Source organism: Rhinopithecus roxellana, chromosome 4 (assembly GCF_007565055.1).
Source record: "Rhinopithecus roxellana isolate Shanxi Qingling chromosome 4, ASM756505v1, whole genome shotgun sequence".
In the NCBI taxonomy this organism is placed as follows: domain Eukaryota; kingdom Metazoa; phylum Chordata; class Mammalia; order Primates; family Cercopithecidae; genus Rhinopithecus; species Rhinopithecus roxellana.
This window is the reverse complement of record NC_044552.1, coordinates 121,328,067-121,348,039: the sequence shown is the minus strand read 5'-3', so window position 1 is coordinate 121,348,039 and position 19,973 is coordinate 121,328,067. Positions and strand designations below refer to the sequence as shown.

Sequence of the window (19,973 nt, the reverse complement as noted above, 5' to 3'; positions counted from 1 at the left end):
AAATTGAAAGCTCTTCCCACTTGAGTTTACAAGGAGGGCTATAGAAATCATACAAATGGAACCTTTCGCTTCATGAAGATGAAGCTAAGGTTTGGATACACCCTAATCCAAACCAGAACATAGATTGACTATCCTTGCTCAAATAATAAGTGTGCAATAAGCATGAAGTGTGTAATATGTCTACAGTTTGGAGGTATTGGAAAGACCAATTCCCAGGACATATCAGAACTATCAAAGTTTCATTGGTTTATAAGGACCATTTAATGCTGTTTGTAGAAACACTGACACTTCTACTCTGGAATTTCCTAGCCAAAACAGTTTGCACATTCAGAAAACAGAAATGCAAGAGGGGCTGTTGATGCACAATCCTAGACTTTGGGAACTTTCTAAACCAACTCATTCAATTTAAAAAAACAAAACAAAACAAAAAGGCACAGCTGAGCCTCCATTACTCCAAAAAAGACAAAAGTGGTTTTATTTTTCAATGGCACTTGAGGAGTCAGAACTAGAAAGATTCCAAAAGAATTAAAAACTGACTACTGGGGGTGAAAAACTTGCCACAACGCATGGTAAAGTGGTGAGAAACACCTCTGTGCATTCAGAGCATTCAGGTCTTAACCAGTATCAACATAACATAAATATAAGTCTAAGTATCTAAGAAACATTTCTTTTGTAACAAACAACTTATGTAAACAAGTAGGATTCACTTCGCTTAGCCAAGGTGTGACAAAGGAACTGGAACCAGTCTCCATGGCCAAATTTGAAAGAACAGAAGCACACAAACCTAATTAAGTTCTTTCTAACTTGGTGAGCTATGTGTGTATTCCAGGTAAAATCAGGGTGAACAAAGGATGGGTGGTGGCAGCATGAAGTTAGGTCTCATATGTCTTTTTATCTCCTCAGTATCTTGCAAATAGTAGCTCAAACAAATTATTACACGAAAATAACAGAGAGAAGTGACTGTACACTATCTCAACATTTTAATTCAGATTACATATAACCAAACTGTACACTATCTCAACATTTTAATTCAGATTACATATAACCAAAGTCATCTATAATTCAACATGCAGCATAGTGTAATAGGAAAAAAAAGCACTGGATTTCAGAGTAAAGGTAACGAATAAGGAGTCCTGGCTTAATCACTTATTATTTATATAGCACAACCTCTCAGAGGGTTCAATTCCTTAACTATAAATGGGAACCATACTAATACAGATCCACAATCACTTATCTGCAATTCCCAAGTCCCAAAAGACCGAAAATCTGAAGATTTTTCCTGTCTGTAACAAGCCCATTTAAGTGCAAAACCAAACTTGATGTGAGGCAATGTACTGATCTTAATTTATCTCAGTTAGTGTTAATAAGTTCTGGTGCAGAAACATTAATATTTTGATTTTAGAGTGTTGTTCCCTTCTGTTGTGTAACTTTTATGCATTATTTACCTTTCTAAAGTTCTAACATTTCTGAGTTCTAAAACCATTGGCCTAAAGGGTTTCAGGTAAAGGCTGGGATTCTATACTTCATGTACGGTTATGAGAATCAAATTATCTAGTGTTTTATAAACTGAAATGGGCTACATAACCTGTTAGGTGGCCAAATAAATTATTTTCCTTAATTATCTAGATAACCTGTATTTTAAAAATATTAACAAATACATAGTCAATTGGTTTTCAACAAGGGTACCGGGACCAGTAAATAGGGAAAGAACAGTCTTTTCAACTCATGGTGCTGGGAAAATTGGATATCCATATGCAAAACAACGAAGTTCTACCTTACATATGTACAAAAATTAACTGAGAATGTATCAAAGACCTAAATATAAAAGCAAAAACAACAAAACTCTTAGAAGAGAACACAGCACAAAAGCTTTATGACATTGGATTTGGCAATGATTTCTTGGATAATACACCAAAAACACAGGCAACAAAGGAAAAAATAAACTGTACTTCAACCAAATTAAAAACTTTCGTGCAGCAAAGGACACTATCAAGATAATGAAAAGGCAGCCTAGAGAATAGGAGAAAATATCCGCAAATCATGTATGTAATAGGGGATGATATTAAGAATTTCTATTAATAACAACACAACCTAATTCAAAATGTGCAAAGGATTTAAAAAGACATTTCTCAAAGATATACAAATGGCTAACAAGCACATGAAAAGATGTTCAGCATCTAATTAGAGAAATGCAAATCAAAACCACTATAAGACACCACTTAACAACTATTAGTTTGCCCATAATATTTTTAAAAATCCCTCTCCCACACCCCACTCCTAGAAAACTTGTTATTTAATGTGTTGACAAGAAAGTAGAGAAAACAGAACCCTTATGCACTGCTGGTGGGAATGTAAAATGGTAGAGCCCCTGTGGAAAATGGTTTAGCAGTTCCTCAAAAAGTCAAACATAGAATTACCATATGATCCAGCAATTCCACTCCTAGGCATATGCCCAAAAGAATGGAAAGCATGAATCCCAATAGATACTTGTACATCCACTTTCACAGCAGCATTATTCATAACAGCCAAAAGATGGAAATAACCCAAATGTGCATCAACAGATAAATGGATTTTTAAAAGGTGGTATATACATGCAATGGAATGTTATTCAGGCTTAAAAAGGGATGAAATTCTGATACACACTGCAACATGGACAAACCATGAAAACAATTTGCTAAGTGAAATAAGCCAGACACAAAAGGACCTTACATAAGGAACCTAGAACAGGCAAATTCACAGAGAAAGTAAGTAGAAGAATGGTTACCAGGGGATACCGAGAGGGAATAATGGGAAGTTACTGTTTAATGGGTACAAATTTTCAGTTTGGGATGTTGAAAAAGTTGAATAGTAGTGATGATTGGCTGGGCGCAATGGCTCAACGCCTATAATCCCAGCACTCTGGTAGGCCAAAACTGGTGGATCACCTAAGGTCAGGAGTTCGGGATCAGCCTGGCCAACAAGGTGAAACCCCATCTCCATTAAAAATACAAAAAATTAGCCAGCCGTGGTGGCGCACACCTGTAGTCCCAGCTACTCAGGAGGCTGAGGCAGTTATGGGAGGCTGAGGCAGGAGGACTGCTTGAGCCCAGAAGGCAGAGGTTGCAGTGAGCCAAGATTGTGTCACTGTACTCTAGCCTGGACGCGAAAATGAGACTCCATCTCAAGAAAAAAGAAAAAAAAAAATGAATAGTAGTGATGACTGCACAACATTGTGGAGGTACTTAATGCCACTGATTGTACACTTAAAAGTGGTAAATTCCATGCTTTATATATATATATATATATATATATACACACACACACACACACATACACACACACAATCAAATATAAATTAACAAAGTCTAATCCATTCTTCTATTATTTCCACTTAAAAAAATATAAAGAAGAGAGAAGATTCAAATAAGTTCAATTCAAAATGAAAATGGAGACACTATAAACGACACCACAGAAATACATAAGATCATTTGAGACTATTATAAACACGTTCGTGCACACAAACTGGAAAATCTAGAGGAAATGGATAAATCCTGGAAACATACAACCCTCCAAGCTTGAATCAGGAAGAAATAAGAAATCCTAAACAGACCAATATCAAGCAGTGAGAATAAATCAGTAATAAAAAAATTGCCAACAACAACAAAAAAGCCCAGGGCCAGATGGATCCATAGCCAAATTCTACCAGACATTCAAAGAAATAACACCAATCCTACTGAAACTATTAAAAGATTGAGAAAGAGAGAATCCTAACTCATTCCATAAAGCCAGTACCATCACCCTGATAACAAAACCAGGAAAGGACATAACAAAAAAAGAAAACTACAGACCAATACCCCTGATAAACATAGATGCAAAAATCCCTAACAAAATACTAGCAAACAAAATCCAATAGCATATCCAAAAGATATTTTACCATGATCAAGGAGGTTTCCTCCCAGGGATGCAGGAATGGTTCAGCATATGCAAGTCAATAAATGTGATTCATCACTGAAACAATTAAAAGCAAAAAAAGACCAGATGATCATCTCGATAGATGTGGAAAAAGCACTAGATAAAATCCAGGATCCCTTAATGATAAAAACTTCAATAAACCAGGCAAAGGGGAAACATACCTAAAAATAATAAAAGCCACATATGACAAACCCACAGCCAACATCATACTAAATGGGGAAAAGCTGAAAGCATTCCCTTTAAGAACTGAAACAAGACAAGGATGTTCACTCTCACTACTTCTATTAAACACAGTACTGGAAGTCCTAGCCAGAGCAATCAGGCAAGAGAAAGAAATAAAGGGCATCCAAATTGGAAAAGAGTAGTCAAACTATCTCTGTTTGCCAATGATATAATCACATACCTAGAAAACCCTAAAGACTCCACCCAAACAACACCTAGATTTGACAAATGAATTCAGTAGAGTCTCAGGTTACAAAATCAATGTACACAAATCAGTAGCACCAACAACGATCAAGCTGAGAATCAAATCAAGAACAAGAACTTAACCCCTTTTACAATAGCTACAAAACCAACCAACCAACTCACCCAGGAATGTACTTAGCCTAGGAGGTGAAAGATCTCTTACAAGGAGAACTACAAAACACTGCTGAAAGAAATCATGGATGACAAATGAGCAGAGATACATCCCATGCTCATGAAATGGAAGAATCAATATCGTGGAAGAGACCACACTGCCCAAAGCAATCTACAGATTTGGTGCAATTCCTGTCAAAATACCAACATCATTTTCCACAAGATTAGAAAAAACAATTCTAAAATTCATATGGAACCAAAAAAGAGCCCAATTAGCCGAAGGAATCCTAAGCAAAAAAAGCAAATCTGAAGGCATCACATTACCTTACTTCAAATTATACTACAGGCTATAATAACCAAAATAGCATGTTACTGGTATAAAGGTAGATTCACAGACCAATGGAACAGAATAGAGAACTCAGAAACAAAGTCAAATACTTAACAACCAACTGATCTTTGACAAGGCATGCAAAAACATAAATTGGGGAGAGGATACCCTATTCAACGGATGGTGCTGGGAAATCTGGATAGCTACATATGGAAGAACGAAAACTGGATTCCTGTCTCTCACCACATGCAAGAGTCAACTCAAGAGGGACTTGGATCTAGGACCTGAAACCATGGAAATTCTGGAGGAAAACCTGGGAGAGGTTCCTCTGGACATTGACCTAGGTAAAAAATGTATGACTAAGACCCCAAAAGCAGATTCAATGGAAATAAAAATAAATAGATAAGACCTAATTAAGCTAAAGAGCTAGTGCACAGCAAAGAAATCCTGAATATAGCAAACAGACAACCCACAGAATGAAAGAAAATATGTGCAAACTATGCATCTGACAGGTAGTATCCAGAATCTACAAAAGACTCAAATCAACAAGAAAAAAAAAATGAACAATTACATCAGGAAATGGGCAAATGACATGAACAGATACTTCTCAAAAGAAGACATACAAATGGCCAAGAAACATATGAAAACATGCTCAACATCATTAATCATCGAGGAAGTACAAATCAAAGCCACAACAGGATACCACCTTACTCCAGCCAGAATGGCCATTACTAAAAAGTCAAAAAACAATAGATGTTGCCATGTATGCGATGAAGAAGTGAACACTTGTGCACGGCTGGTAGGAATGTAGATTGGTATAGCCTCTGAAGAAAACAGTATGGAGATTTCTCAAAGAACTAAAAGTAGATCTACCATTTGATCTAGTGCTCTCACTACTGGGTATCTACCCAAAGGAAAATAAGTCATTATATCAAAAAGATACCTGAATGCATATGTTTATCACAGCACAATTTACAGTTGTAAGAATGTGGAACCAACGTAAGTGTCCATCAACCAATGAGTGGATAGAGGAAATGTGTGTGTACACCATGGAATACTACTCAGCCATACAAAGGGTAGAGATAGTGTGTTTTGTAGCAATTTGGATAGAGCTGGAGGATATTATTCTAAGTGAAATAACTCAGGAATAAAAAATCAAATAGCATATGTGCTTACTTAAAAGTGGGAGCTAAGCTATGGGTACACAAAGACATATAGAACAGTATAGAGGACACTGGAGACTCAGTAGCAGGTAGGGCTTGGGGGAGGGTGAGGGATAAAAAACTACATCTTGGGTACAATGTACCCTACTTGGGTGATGGATGCACTAAAATCTTAGATTTCACCATTATACAATTTATCCATGTAATCAAAAACCACTAGTTGGTAAAAAAAAAAAAAAAAAAAAAAAAAAAAAAAGAAGTAGTAAAAAGAAAATTGACAAATAAATAAAAAATAAAGGAAAAAATTATTTGTTCCCCAAAAGCTACTGAAATAGAGTTTCCCATATAAAATAGGGGAAATTTAAATACATTTATGTAGTATTATGGTATTAGTCCCTAAATAGTAAAATTTTAATAGCTTAGGAAACCTTTGTTTGCTTAAAAAAATTTTTTTTGAAGTTTTTCTCCCATAGGGAGTAGACTGACAAAATATGACCATTTTTTCTGAAACAAATTTGATCCTGGTATTTCTGAATTGATACATGCCAGTAGAATCTCCTAAAGCAACACTGAAAAACTTGCAATTCGTGCTTATTTTTAAGAAACTACAGTAGTCAGGTAGACAATATTACTATTCAAAGTCACTACTGACCTCTTGACCTCTCTACCTCTCCTTGGCAAATATTATTACTGCATGAGTAAAAATATGCAGTAATCAACCTCTCCTTTGCCCCATAGGACATACTGCTTTCTATGAATGAGTTCCATTCGCTCACAACAATTAACTTGTTGTTACTTGATGATCAATACATGAATTCTGAATATTTAAGTATCTTCAACTATAGCAATTTTTTTTAAAGCTTTCATTTCTTTTTTAGTGTATGGAAGAAATGGAATATAATTATGAAAGTAAAGTACCTAAATAGTACCTTAAAATATAATTTTACATGATCAAATTAATGTAGAAATAATTACAAAGAATTATAAAGTACATGATTATTTCAAATATAAGTGTATCAGTATAAATGACCCAAATAAATGTATTGCCAACCTGTAAACCACTATCATTAACTTTAAAAAGTCTTACTTTGATTTCAAAGATGCATCAAATGGTAGAAACGTCACTGACAAACATTTACTGTCATGCAGAATCTGTACTATATGAGCTAATTAGAAAAAAAAAAAAGTCTAATGGGAAAATGGTCATCTGTCATGTGACAAAAGCAAGGTACCAAACTATAAGAGTATGGTCCCAAATATCTCAAAACAATTACACATAAAACAAAAAATCCAGACTATTAACAAGTAACAGCTTTTCAGGGTAGGTAACATTATTGTATAAAATCTCCCTCTTCCCATAAAATGTATATGTTCAAATGACGCTGGCAAACCAACCTTACAACATGCAGGGTCTGAATGTGTTGCTTCAGCACAATTAAAGTTTACTGTCTATCTAGGATCCCCAGAATACACCCAATACATATCAGTATATACACATACTGGGTGGATAATATGCTCACATTAAAACACACTGACATGTAAAGATACATATTTATGGTTATGCAAATATATGGCATTTTTATTTTCCATATTTTTATGTGTTTTCAAAAATTTTCTAAATAATCTATTACTTTTATTATCAGGAAAACTGTAAATTGACATATTAAACAAAATGGAAACCCAGAATGATTCAACCTAAAAAACTTACGTAAACTTTAGAACACAGTGAAAATGTGTCTATCATTTTTCCCTGGATAAATTTTATTATCATTACTTTGTATCCTATTTATTATGAAATATCTTCTCAATGCCTTTTTAAAAACCCCCAGGCTCAAGGATCAAAATAAAAAACAAAATTAAAATGATTTTCTAATCATAAGTTTTTCTGGATTACAGTAATAAGACGTTAACTGAAAATAAATATAGTATCACCACTTGTAAAGAAAGTTACCACTTTTAGGATAAAATTACTTTGAATTTATAAAAACAGGAATAAAACATTTGGGAACTTACAGGAAATCCTTTAGTGATAGGAATTTCAATATTAAAGATGAGGATTCGGGCTCTGAAGCGAGTGCAAGCTTTAATGGGTTCTTTGGGGCCACAAAACACACAGCCAACACTGTAAGAACAACAAAAAAAGAGGAAAGGTAGTTGGGGGACAAATTTACATCAAATAGAAAGACCTCAAAAACATTTACAAGGAAAGTAAAACAATTAGGGACTTTTTCTAAATATTCCCTTCTGAGCTAAAACATGGCTTTAAACTATTATTAACCTTATGTCATGTTTACACATTAGCGCTTTCACTCAAAGCACATGCCAAGTATGTGTGCTGACATGTATTAATTAAAATTAAGTGAGTTTGCTTACATTTCCACAGGTGTCTATTTTTGGTCAAATGAAATTCAAAATTGAACTAGTAGATTGCAAAATATATGTGTTTAGAGGTGAGATCCTATATGAAGACAACAGTTGCTTAAACTCATTTTCTCACTCACTTGATTTTGATGATATCCATCCCAACCAAAGTAAGACTAACATGATCGCCTGCTGCTGCCCAATCAACAGGTTCATCATGCAGAGTGATTCCTGGAAATGAGTAAGAACCAAAGCATACAGTGAAACACCTCGATATCAAACCATAACAACCAACAGAGTTTGGCTGATTTGTGCTTCATCAGTCACTACTCATCATTTTCAATATGAATGGATTGAGAGTAAGAAGTGTAACTGTGAGCGTTGAGGAAAACACACTTCCTCTAGAACTGACTCTTCTAGAATACCACCCTAAACATAAAGTGACTTGTATTTGCCCATAAAAGGTCGACTTCTGCTTATTTAATCAAGATTTTTAAACTAATTGACACAATTGGTATATTCATTAAACAGGCCCCATTCAAATATTTCTATTATATTAATGGATACAGACAAAACACAGTTCAAGTTACTCATAATGACATAAAAGATGGGACTGGAGAAGATGTAGCAGTATTTTCTTGAGTTTTGCTTTTAATTAGACAACCACCTAAACAATTAATCCTTGTTTTCCAAGTAACCCATAGGACACGTACTCTCAGTCAGAATTTCAAATGGTCTTCTCAGCAGGCCCCTTAACTACTCTTGGCTCAAAAGAACTTCTTTCCAGAGAGAGATCTGCGTACTAATGACTGCTTATATGAAAAGAAAAATATTAAGGAAATAGTGATAAGAAAATTTAATTTAAAAATGATTCTAGGTGTTGCTATATATCTGGAGATATACATCTATTTACCTAGACATAGTCCTGAAGGTAGTCGGGGAGAGCAGTTCCCAAGGGCAATACTCAGCTATCTTATTCAAAGGCTTTTAAAATATATCCCATATTTTCTGATTTTATGGAATCCATTTATGGATTAAGTTCCTTTCCATAGGAATGTAGGTCTTTTGACAAAGAGAATGTGTAGGCCAACCACTGTGGATAGTTCTTGATTGACATGTTGACATGTTCTTAGTAAATTATAATCCACCCATATCTTTCTGAAAATACTCATTTCCTATGCAGCAGGGACAGTTTCTGACTTTTAGGGAGCTCAAGGATTTAACTTTAAGAGCTCTGAGACAATCTAGAGTTTTATGCAAAATATCATGTATGTGCACATCTGTATTCATCTTGAGAAAAGAAGGCATAACTTTCTTCAAGTATCAGAAATTCTTCCTCCCAAACATGTTAGCAATTATGGTATTAAGGAATGTTTGCTAAATATCAACTTACTAGATTTCATTTTAAAATGTAAATTTAGAATGACCGTATCTGAATTTTGCTATGAAATATGGAATTAAAAACAGAAGCTAGGTATTTACATACAATAGATATTGCCTTTGGCTTAAAAATTTGTAGAGGTTTCACACTACAAGTTCAATTAACGGTATAAAATTTTCCAAAGGTAATTATATTATCTGGTTCTTCTTCCCCTCAATCATGTTACACTGTTTCACATATGACATTTATCAAAAAACTTTTCTCACTGGACAAACATTACAAAAAGAGGTCCTTTTTTCATACTCCATGAGCTTGATATGTTAATAAAGTAAAAAAAGTAATTTAGAATTTCTATTTGTTGATAGTAGATTCAGTCAAGTGTTTCTTTTGGGACAGTACTGGTTAGAGAGCCACAGTAGTACCCAAAAACGTTTAGACAGAACAGTGCATTCAAGAATCAAGTAAACCAAGCAAAAGCAGTAAGGTTAGAAATTGAGGACTGAGAATCTCTCCGTTAAGTTAAAAGTCTGGCTCTCAAGGAGTAGGGTGGTTCTTCCCTGGGGCTTCTGATAAGACTTCTTTCTCAACAAACACTGATTAAAGACAATACTTTAGAGTTTACATGTGGAAAGTATAGAGAAGAGGGGGGTAAAGAATGTGAGACTTTCAGAGGTGACTAAGAATTTTAGAGATTACAAGGGAGCCAATCTCAAGGTCTGTGATAACTTTAGGATCATGGTTTTAATTTATGGCTCTTAATCATAAAAAAATTCTTGTTCTCAAAAAAGATCATTAACATACCAAAAAATTAGTGTTTCAAAAGTATTATAGCTCTAATCACTTTAAAAAGCAAAAGCAGAGACCTGTACTTACACACAATGAACAGATCTATAGAAAATGACACTGTTTTTAAAGTGCATATTACTTTTTATCAAAACAGAAATTTCATGATCCCTAGTGAGCAGAAATAAAAAGTTCAAATGGAAATAACTGGCTTTCGCTCCCTTATTCATCTTTAAATATAGTTTAAACCATGTAACTTCAATAGATACTAATTTCTTAAACTTTTCAAGAAATCTGCTTTTAAAGAGAGCATATTAATTCAAGAAAAACATACATTCAAATTTATAAACTAGTCAGGTAAATCTAAACTATAAGAGTAACAAAGAAAAATACTAAAATCTAAAAAATTTTTACATTTTCAATAGGTTATATTTCAGCTTAAAGTGGTTACAAATAATATTATTTTATAGTATAAAACAGATCTTCAGAAATCAGAGGCTTAAAGTTGGAAGCCAGAATAAAAGAGGTATAGAATTAGAAAGTTTTAGTCAAAATTTGGAAAATAACATACATGTACATGTAACATATAACATATACACATATACATAAATATATATGTATGTATTAGATGTATTAGAAGACAGAAATAATTATCAGCCATTATGAAAAAAAATTAGATCTATATGCAGAAACAGTGACTGGTAATTTAAACTAGTTCAATTTCTCTTTTCAACATTGGGTTTTTTTCCATTTGAATCTTACTTATATCTTCGTATAAAATATACCTACATTTTTTGGCATAAACATGATTGAAGTTGTTAATTTATAGTTTTCTGAAACATACATTTCAAAGTAACAGACTATAGAAGGCTGCTTTGCCATTGACTAGTTAGGGTCAGGCTGAGACGAGATTTAATTTCTGCTACAGAATATTATTCCAAATATATCTGTGAGGTATCTATACATATCTGGTTAAATCCCAACCAGGCTTCTCAAATCAGTGTCAAAAACAGAATGCTACCACAGTTAGAATGTTACATGTACATATATATAGACACAGTCACAACAGAAAAAAATCGTTTAATGTTTTCACATTTTAATCTTCAACAGTCAGTATCATTTTGACAGTCAGTTACAATTTCAGTAAGAGGTTACTTACTTTGGAGTTGTAACTAAACTACTTTTTAAAAATCTGCTGTCTCAACTTAAGGCCTGTTTAGCAAAAGCATCTTGTAGATAAATACCTTTTACGGTACAAGTTTCATTAGGAGGCATTGCTTGTAGTCGGTCACCAGTTTGTATATAACCAGCTTCAATTTTACCAGTTATGCAAAATCCAGATCCTTGATCTGCAAAACATACCAAAATCTTATGATTCATACAGCAATGTTATCTGATGATTAATACTGTTAACTATACTTAGTTCCCAAGTAGTCATATAAAACTAGCAGTTTAATGGACATTAAATAATAGTCATTTCAGAATTAACATTTCCACTAAATATGTCATACCACACTTTACTTTTTTTTTTTGCAAATAATACTCATATTACAAAAAAAGGTTCATTCCTTTCTCAAATATTTGTTGAGAAATAATAAATATTTGAGTGTCAGACATTATACTAAACTCTGGGGATAAAAAAAATAAAAATGTAAGTCCCTGCCCATAAAGATATACTAGTGAAGAGAAAGATGAAAACAATTACATTGTCCTGAGACAAATGACATTTAAAATATACAATAGAAACATAAAGGTGCACCAAATAATCCATGATGGTGAGAATAGACATCTGGGCACTTTGAAGGAGTAAGTGTTTATTAGGTAACTTGTATGCATGAGTAGGGAGAAAAAGGAAGACACTGCTGCCCAGGAAACTGTGTGTGCAAAGGCATAACCAAATGTGCGATGGGCTAAGAGCCATGTGTCACTTGTTGGGGCCATGGGGAGGGGGCCACATAGAATAATGAAGAAAAGGCAAGACAGGAGGCAACAGAGATAGGCAAGGGAGAAATAATAAAGGGGTCTCATAAATCATGCTTAGGGTTTAAATTTCATCCTGCAGTGAAGTAATAAGAAGCCAGTAAATATTGTGACCGGAGAAATAAGGTGATGGTATTTCTGTCTTAGAGTAGAGGCTGATACAAATGCACAAACTTACTACAGAAAGGGAATAAACTCAAGAATTCGGGAATAAGGAACAACAAGTTTGGAGTGGTAAGGAAGTGAAGACTAATGACAGGGGAAAATCTGAGATGATGATGCACTAACTGTGAGATATGAAACTAAGGACAAGATCCATTTTAGGCTTGGTAAATCTGAAGTGTCTATGAGACATACACATGCAGAAGTTGCATTCCAGGGGGGACCAATCACACCACATTCCATAAGAATGGTAACCCTAAAAGAACACTCTCCCAGGACAGATGTCCAGTAGTGCTTAGACAAGTGTGTGGAGAATGAGTGAAAAGGTTTGGGTTGGAGATACAGATTTGGGAAGCATCAAGATGCAGTAGGTAGAGAAACTCATGGATGTCAGTTTGAAAGGACTTGCAGAGTAAGAGGACTGAGGCATAGCAGAACACTGTTTAAGAGACAGAGAATGAGGAGCCCACAGAGAAGATATAGAGCGGTCAAAGAAACAGACAGGTTAACAGGAGAAAGCAGGTCACAGAAACCAAGGGAGGAGTTTCAAGGTGGATGTGGCTACCAGCATCAGAACCAATGCCAAATTCAAGTAAGATAGAATTGAAAGTGTATATTGACTTTGGCAACCAAGAGGTCATTTCATGACCTCAGGAGGAACACACTCAGGAGAGCAGCGTAGGCGGAAGCCAGGAAGCAGCCTGAAAGGGGAACAGGAGGTGAGAAAGTACAGTCAGTAAACACTGTTAATCAAAGAAAAGTAACCACCTCTTGTATTCTTGACAAACAATGGGCATATTGGAAACTATTAGCATATTTCCTCTATTACTAGAACACTGGAAGCTAATAATGATAATGATAAATTTCAATTTCATTGCATGATTTTTTCAAAGCACCTTCATTCATTCATTTTTTTATTCATGTATTAAATGTATCATGTGCCAGGCACTGGGTTAGGGCTGCAGATATAGATAAAGAAGAGACAGTACTTGCCTTCAAGGAGTTCATAATCTAAGTGGGATAAGCAGACAGCATAGAAAAAATTATAACGCTGCATGAAAGCACAATGACAGAGGGTACAGAGAATACAGAGCGAACACGTCAGGGCATGTGGGCAGGTAAACACGCCAGTTATCAATTTACTGCTGCTCAGTTCCAGATTCACTCTGCATTGCCGGCTCTGTGACAATGGAGATTTAGAGGACAAATGACATCCTTACAGTTTTTATTATTCTAATAATAAATCTTACATCCTTTTATTTATTGAGTTTTGAAATTGTATTTCCATTTTATAGTCTTCTATACGGGATATTGCCCATATTAAGTTAGTTATATTCTTAGGTATTTAATATATCATCTCTTCCAGCAAGCTCTGAACCTCTTTTATGTTGGTCCTTCCTCAGGCCAACCTATAAAGTTTCTGTATATCTTTTAGTTGCATTGTTATCATAGTTAATAATTCTTTATATTACATTTCCCATTTCACCTATGTGTGGTATCTAACTCCTAACTGGACCCAGACTGCTACAGATGGATAAGAAATGGACAAGTAAAGAGAAAGAACAATACAACAGGGAAGTATGGGGAGACATGTGGCAATAAACACATCCTATCTGGTTAAGAAACAATAAACAATCCAGTTTGGTTGAAGGATTTGAAAACTAAAGGAATCTAATGGAAGGAAAAAAAAAACTATAAAGTTAGAAAGACAAAAGGCAAGGTTTTCTTATGCTTGAAAGATGAGAAATGGTGAGTAAACTAAAGCTAAGTGACTAAAACTGCATTTTAAGATTAATCTGGCAGTGATCCACACTTGGGCATGGAGAAGAGAGACTCTGAAGGCAATATACTGTCATAACTTAGTCCAGGAAAGAAGGTTAGGAGGGAGTGGGGAAAAGGGGGCTATACTGAAGAAGCACTGCAGAGGTAGCACTTACCTTTGAAAACATCAGACACACATAATCTAAAAGGCTTGTCAATAGATCGCTGGGGAGGCTTAAAGGAATCTGGGAAAAAAAATCACAAGAGGCAAGGTTTAATTTAAAATTAAATGTTTGACTCACTTCAATAAACTCAATATAATCCCACTTCTCCTAGAAAGTAACTACTTTTTGTAATTACTAATAGCAAATTAACTGTCACTAATATACATGTTGAACACACCAAATCTGAAATTCTGAAATCTGAAATGCTCCAAAATCTGAAACTTTTTGAGCACTGATATAATGCTCTAAGGAAATGCTCATTGGAGCATTCTGGATTTCAGATTTTTGAATTTGGGCTGCTCAACTGGTAAGTGTAATGTAAATATTCCAAAATCCCCCCCCGCCAAAAAATTAAAATCCCAAACACTTTGGGTCCCAAGCATTTCAGATAAGGGATATTCAACCAAGTAATAGTTTGTAGTTTATAAAATGAATGTTAATCTCATTTAATTTTAACAATAGTCTATAGATATGTAAACCAGGCACTAGGCTCATTAACTGAGGAAAACTGAGCACTAGACAGGTTAAGTATTGCACATGATGACAAAACAGGCAACTGAGTTCCTCTGACTACAAATCCTATGCTGTTTCACACATGTGACTATCTCCCAGAAAGAACTCTAAATAATAATACCAAGTTTATAATGCATTAAAGCTAGAATGGCAGCATACTTACCAATTTGTTCTAATAAACATAGTCCTTTATACCATTTTGTGAGTTCACTTGACTGAGATCTTGTGATTAGATTTTCACCACTGAGACCACTTGTAGGAATAAAAGCTACATCACTCTCCTATTAAAAAGAATGACTTAAGAAACTTAATATAACATTTTTTAAAACGTTAAAAGATTCACCATTACCATAACTGCACCAAGTTTGCAAAAGCAACAATGTACTTTTTAAAAGGTAATAGAAATCATAGAACTACAGCCCCAAAGTCATCTGATCCAATAATTTTCAACCTTTTTAATTGTGGGAAACTTGCAAATTTATTCCAAAACATTCAAGCATTTGGTAACAAAGGCATATTACAGATGCTTGCTGGACAAATTCTTCCCTATCAGTTTCCACATTCCTCTATGACCTTTCTAAACCTATACCATCTAATTTAATAGGTAGGGTAAAAGTATTTTGCTTACATAAAAACCAACCCAAATATTAAACATATGCAATTTTCTAAGGTGAAATAATCCAAAGAATATATTATATACATGATACTCAAGAGAAAATAAAGCAAAGAGAATTAAACAAATCTAATAAGGATATCAAAGTATTAATTTTTCCTCTTGTACCAGTAAGATGACTTAAGGAAAGTAATAACAAATAAATCTAAAATGATCTTACCTTAAAACCTGCTTGCTTAAGAAAGTGCCCAAGTTTTCCAGTAATCTCTTGAAATCTTTCTTGTTGCCAATTAACCTGATAAAGATCCAATTTATTTTTAAAACTATGCTTCAGAACATGATACATAAAATTTAAATTTCTGCAATGAAATATATTCAAGACTATATCAAATATAAATATAAAATCTATTAAAATCAAAACACAGAATATCAAACCTTGCTAGTAATATGATCTAAAAGTAATTGTTCCTAAAACAGAAAGCCTAGAAATAGTCTCCAGTACATTTAGAATTTTCTATATATGCTAAAAGTGATTTCAAATTTGGGGAGAAAAAGTGAGTATTTTACTCACTTTTGCTTGGACCAACTGTTAGAACAAAATAAAATAATCGGCACTCCCCTCAAGCCAAATAGACTAAAAAAGTATACGTAATAATGAACTCTGGATAATGACATGCCACTGCAGTATTTAGGGGTCTGCAACTTACATGGAAATGCATGCCAAAGAAATGGATTAATGGATAGATAAAGAAGTAGATAGAGAAATCAATATGTGATCAAGTATGAGGCAGAATCTTAACAAGTGGGTATAATATGGATGTTTACTGTAAAATTTTTTTCACTTTTCTTTATAGTGAAATTTTTCATGGTCAAATGCTGGGAAAAAATTAAAAGTACATGTAATAATGATACCATAAAGGAACTAATAGCAAATGTGGGTGAATCAGATCCCAGGGTAAGAAAATACCTAAGCAGGCTGGGTGCAGTGACCCACACCTATAATCCTAGCACTCTGAGACGCTGAGGCAGGAGGATAGCTTGAGGTCAGGAGTTCCAGTCTAGCCTGGGCAACACAGTGGGATACTATTGCTCCAAAAAATTAAAAACTAGCAGAGCATGGGGCACACACCTGTAGACCCAGCTACTAGGGAGACTGACATGGGAGGACTGCTTGAGCCCAGGAATTAAGGTTGCAGTAAGCTATGATGGCACCACAGCACTCCAGCCTGGGCAACAGAGTGAGATCCCCATCTCAAAAAAAAAAAAAAAAGAAAAAGAAAATACCTAGGCATAAAGACAGAAGTCAAAAGGAACTATTTATAAGTTTGAGTATATGTCCAAAACATACCATAAACAAAAAGCAAAATAACAAATTGGAAAAGATATCTAAGAGAGGATGCAGGGGTAATAACTTTAATAAATAAAGTATGTTTACAAACCGATAAGAAAAAAATAGTTATATAAATGAAGAAATTATATAAATAATTCCCAAAAGAAAAAACAAATTGTTAATATACAAAACATATTTAAATACGAACATTCACAGAACAGTAAATGTTTTAAAAAAGAGGAATCATGTTTTATACATAAATTGGGAAAACAATTTTGTAATAACAGCAGTGGTGATAAGAGTTTAGAAAAGTAAATACACCATATGTGCCAGAAGTAAATAACCAGAATTTTGCTCAAAGGCATTTTAATCATGTTCAGCAAGTCTTAAAAGGTATATTCCCTTAAGCCCAGAAATTTCCATGGAATGAACCATTTCTAAATACATATGCAGGAAATGTTCAAAAGTAAATGTTTAATAAATTATATCTTTAAAATAGACTAGAATTCAGTCATAAAAACAATATCTTCTTTAAGGATTATTAATTACTTGGAAACATGCGCAAGAAGACAAGAAAATTATCGTTTTTTAAAAAGAAGATGATAAAACAGATAACACAATTTTGTAAATAAAAAGATTCTTATCTATAAAAATAAATTGGATGAATATACAAAATGAAATCTTATAAGTTTCTGGGTGGGAAGGAGAATTGGAAATATAGGTTTATTTCTGATTTTTATACTTTCATTCTGCTATAATAAACATCTATTATTTTATAATTTAAAACAATTTTTAGGTTTTAAAAATTAATTTTGAAAATAAGACATGTTCTTGCTTAAAAATTACTAACACCTCATTTAAGATGAGAACAGAGAATTTATTTTTAAAAACATGGCAACTGACTAATAAAATGTACACTAGTGGCCGGGCGCGGTGGCTCAAGCCTGTAATCCCAGCACTTTGGGAGGCCGAGACGGGCGGATCACGAGGTCAGGAGATCGAGACCATCCTGGCTAACACAGTGAAACCCCGTCTCTACTAAAAAATACAAAAAACTAGCCGGGCGTGGTGGCGGGCGCCTGTAGTCCCAGCTACTCGGGAGGCTGAGGCAGGAGAATGGCGTAAACCCGGGAGGCGGAGCTTGCAGTGAGCTGAGATCCGGCCACTGCACTCCAGCCTGGGCGACAGACCGAGACTCCGTCTCAAAAAAAAAAAAAAAAAAAAAAGTACACTAGTGACATCTGAGGTCATCTACATGAGCAGAATAACATCTTAATTAGCATCTTAAACAAATCTTCACAAAGCCCTTAAATACCTGATCCATTTTATTAACTGCAACAGCAAGCTGCGTCACTCCCAGAGAACGGACCAAGAGTCCATGCTCTCGTGTTTGTCCTCCAGTCTCAAATCCAGCTTCAAACTCTCCCCTGCTGGCATCTACAACTAAAACAGCTACATCCGCCTAAAGAAGAAAAATAACCGAAACCAGAAAAAATGTTTCAGCATTTTAATTCAAAGGACAGATTATTCAATTAATTATGTTGTCAAATTTTTAAAGGAAGACCCTAACTACCCCCATCAAAGCAAATCAAACACAAGACTCCCAAAGACGGATTAAATTTTTAAATAAAAGTCACCAAAAATAATGACATAAAGAACAACAAAAAATGTCCATATTTGATTACATAACAATTAAAATATCTAAGCAAAGGAGGAAAAATATAAACAAAATTAAAACATAAATAAACAGCAAACAGGCACAGTGGCTCATGCCTGTAATCCCAGCACTTTGGGAGCTCAAGGCAGGCATATCACCTGAGGTCACGAGTTCAAGACCAGCCTCATCTCTGCAACAAATACAAAAATTAGCCAGGTGTGGTGGTGCACACCTGTAGTCCCAGCTACCTGGGAAGCTAACGTATCAGAATCACTTGAACCTGACAGGCAGAGGTTGCAGTGAGCCGAGATCACACCACTGCACTCCAGCCTACTCGACAGAATAATACTCTGTCTCAAAAAAACAAAAAGCAGTAAATAGGGAGGGACAAACATTAGTAACACATAGGGTAAAATTTATAATTTCTATAGAGTCTTTACAGAAAAACACAAAAAAACAAGAAGACATAGCTTTAAAGGATACAAGCAAGCTATTTGCTAAAGAAATATAAATGGTCAACAAACATGAAAAAAATTCAAATTCAGTAGAAACCAAAATGTTTAAAAAGTAAAATAAAAACACATTGACATATTCCCCCTCTCCCATTTTTACAAATCACATTGTTAAAGATTTAAAAGACAAAATTATTTGCTGTAGGCAAGGGTGCGGTGAGAAGCGCATTCTCAAATATTGCTTATGGGACTGTAGGTGCACCACCTTCCGGGGGTATTTTCACGAAAAGTATCAAGAACTTAAAAATTATACATATTTTACTTCCCATCAATTCCACCTCTAGGAATTTATCCCAGAGAAATAATTATAGATCTACAAAGATATTCATCAGAGTATTGTTTATAATGAAGAAAAATAGCAAATATATGAATTATCAAAAAGCAGCATATTCATCCTCTACAGCTATTGAAAGAAAGCCTTGTATAACAAAGTTTTCTAACCTGTGTGGACCATCTTATGAATCAGATAGAAAGACATTTCTTTCAGACTCAAATTACACACCCCACACAAGAAGAAAGCTAACCTTAGCTTAGTTCAGTTTCTTTGTTAGCCTTATTGAAACTAACTTTACCAGGTTCCCACTATTCTTTTGTGTCGATGCCACTTGCATCATGTGGATACAGGCTTTTAAAATGTGCAATAGACAGTCTGAGCAACCACAGAAGTTCCCCTTTTTC

General features: G+C 34.5%; 1 protein-coding gene across 6 annotated transcripts in view; it reads right to left on the bottom strand.

Moving 5' to 3' along the window:
- HBS1L (HBS1 like translational GTPase) overlaps positions 1-19,973 on the bottom strand; it is a 93,722-nt gene that overhangs the window by 6,115 nt on the left and 67,634 nt on the right. For all 6 annotated transcript variants that reach the window (XM_010370740.2, XM_030928683.1, XM_030928685.1 and 3 more), the window contains 7 exons: positions 18,442-18,588; positions 16,017-16,091; positions 15,347-15,464; positions 14,623-14,691; positions 11,788-11,892; positions 8,520-8,610; positions 8,032-8,140 (listed from right to left, as the gene is read on the bottom strand). In XM_010370740.2, the coding sequence (XP_010369042.2) occupies positions 8,032-8,140; positions 8,520-8,610; positions 11,788-11,892; positions 14,623-14,691; positions 15,347-15,464; positions 16,017-16,091; positions 18,442-18,588 (714 nt within the window). The remainder of the gene's footprint in view (positions 1-8,031; positions 8,141-8,519; positions 8,611-11,787; positions 11,893-14,622; positions 14,692-15,346; positions 15,465-16,016; positions 16,092-18,441; positions 18,589-19,973) is intronic.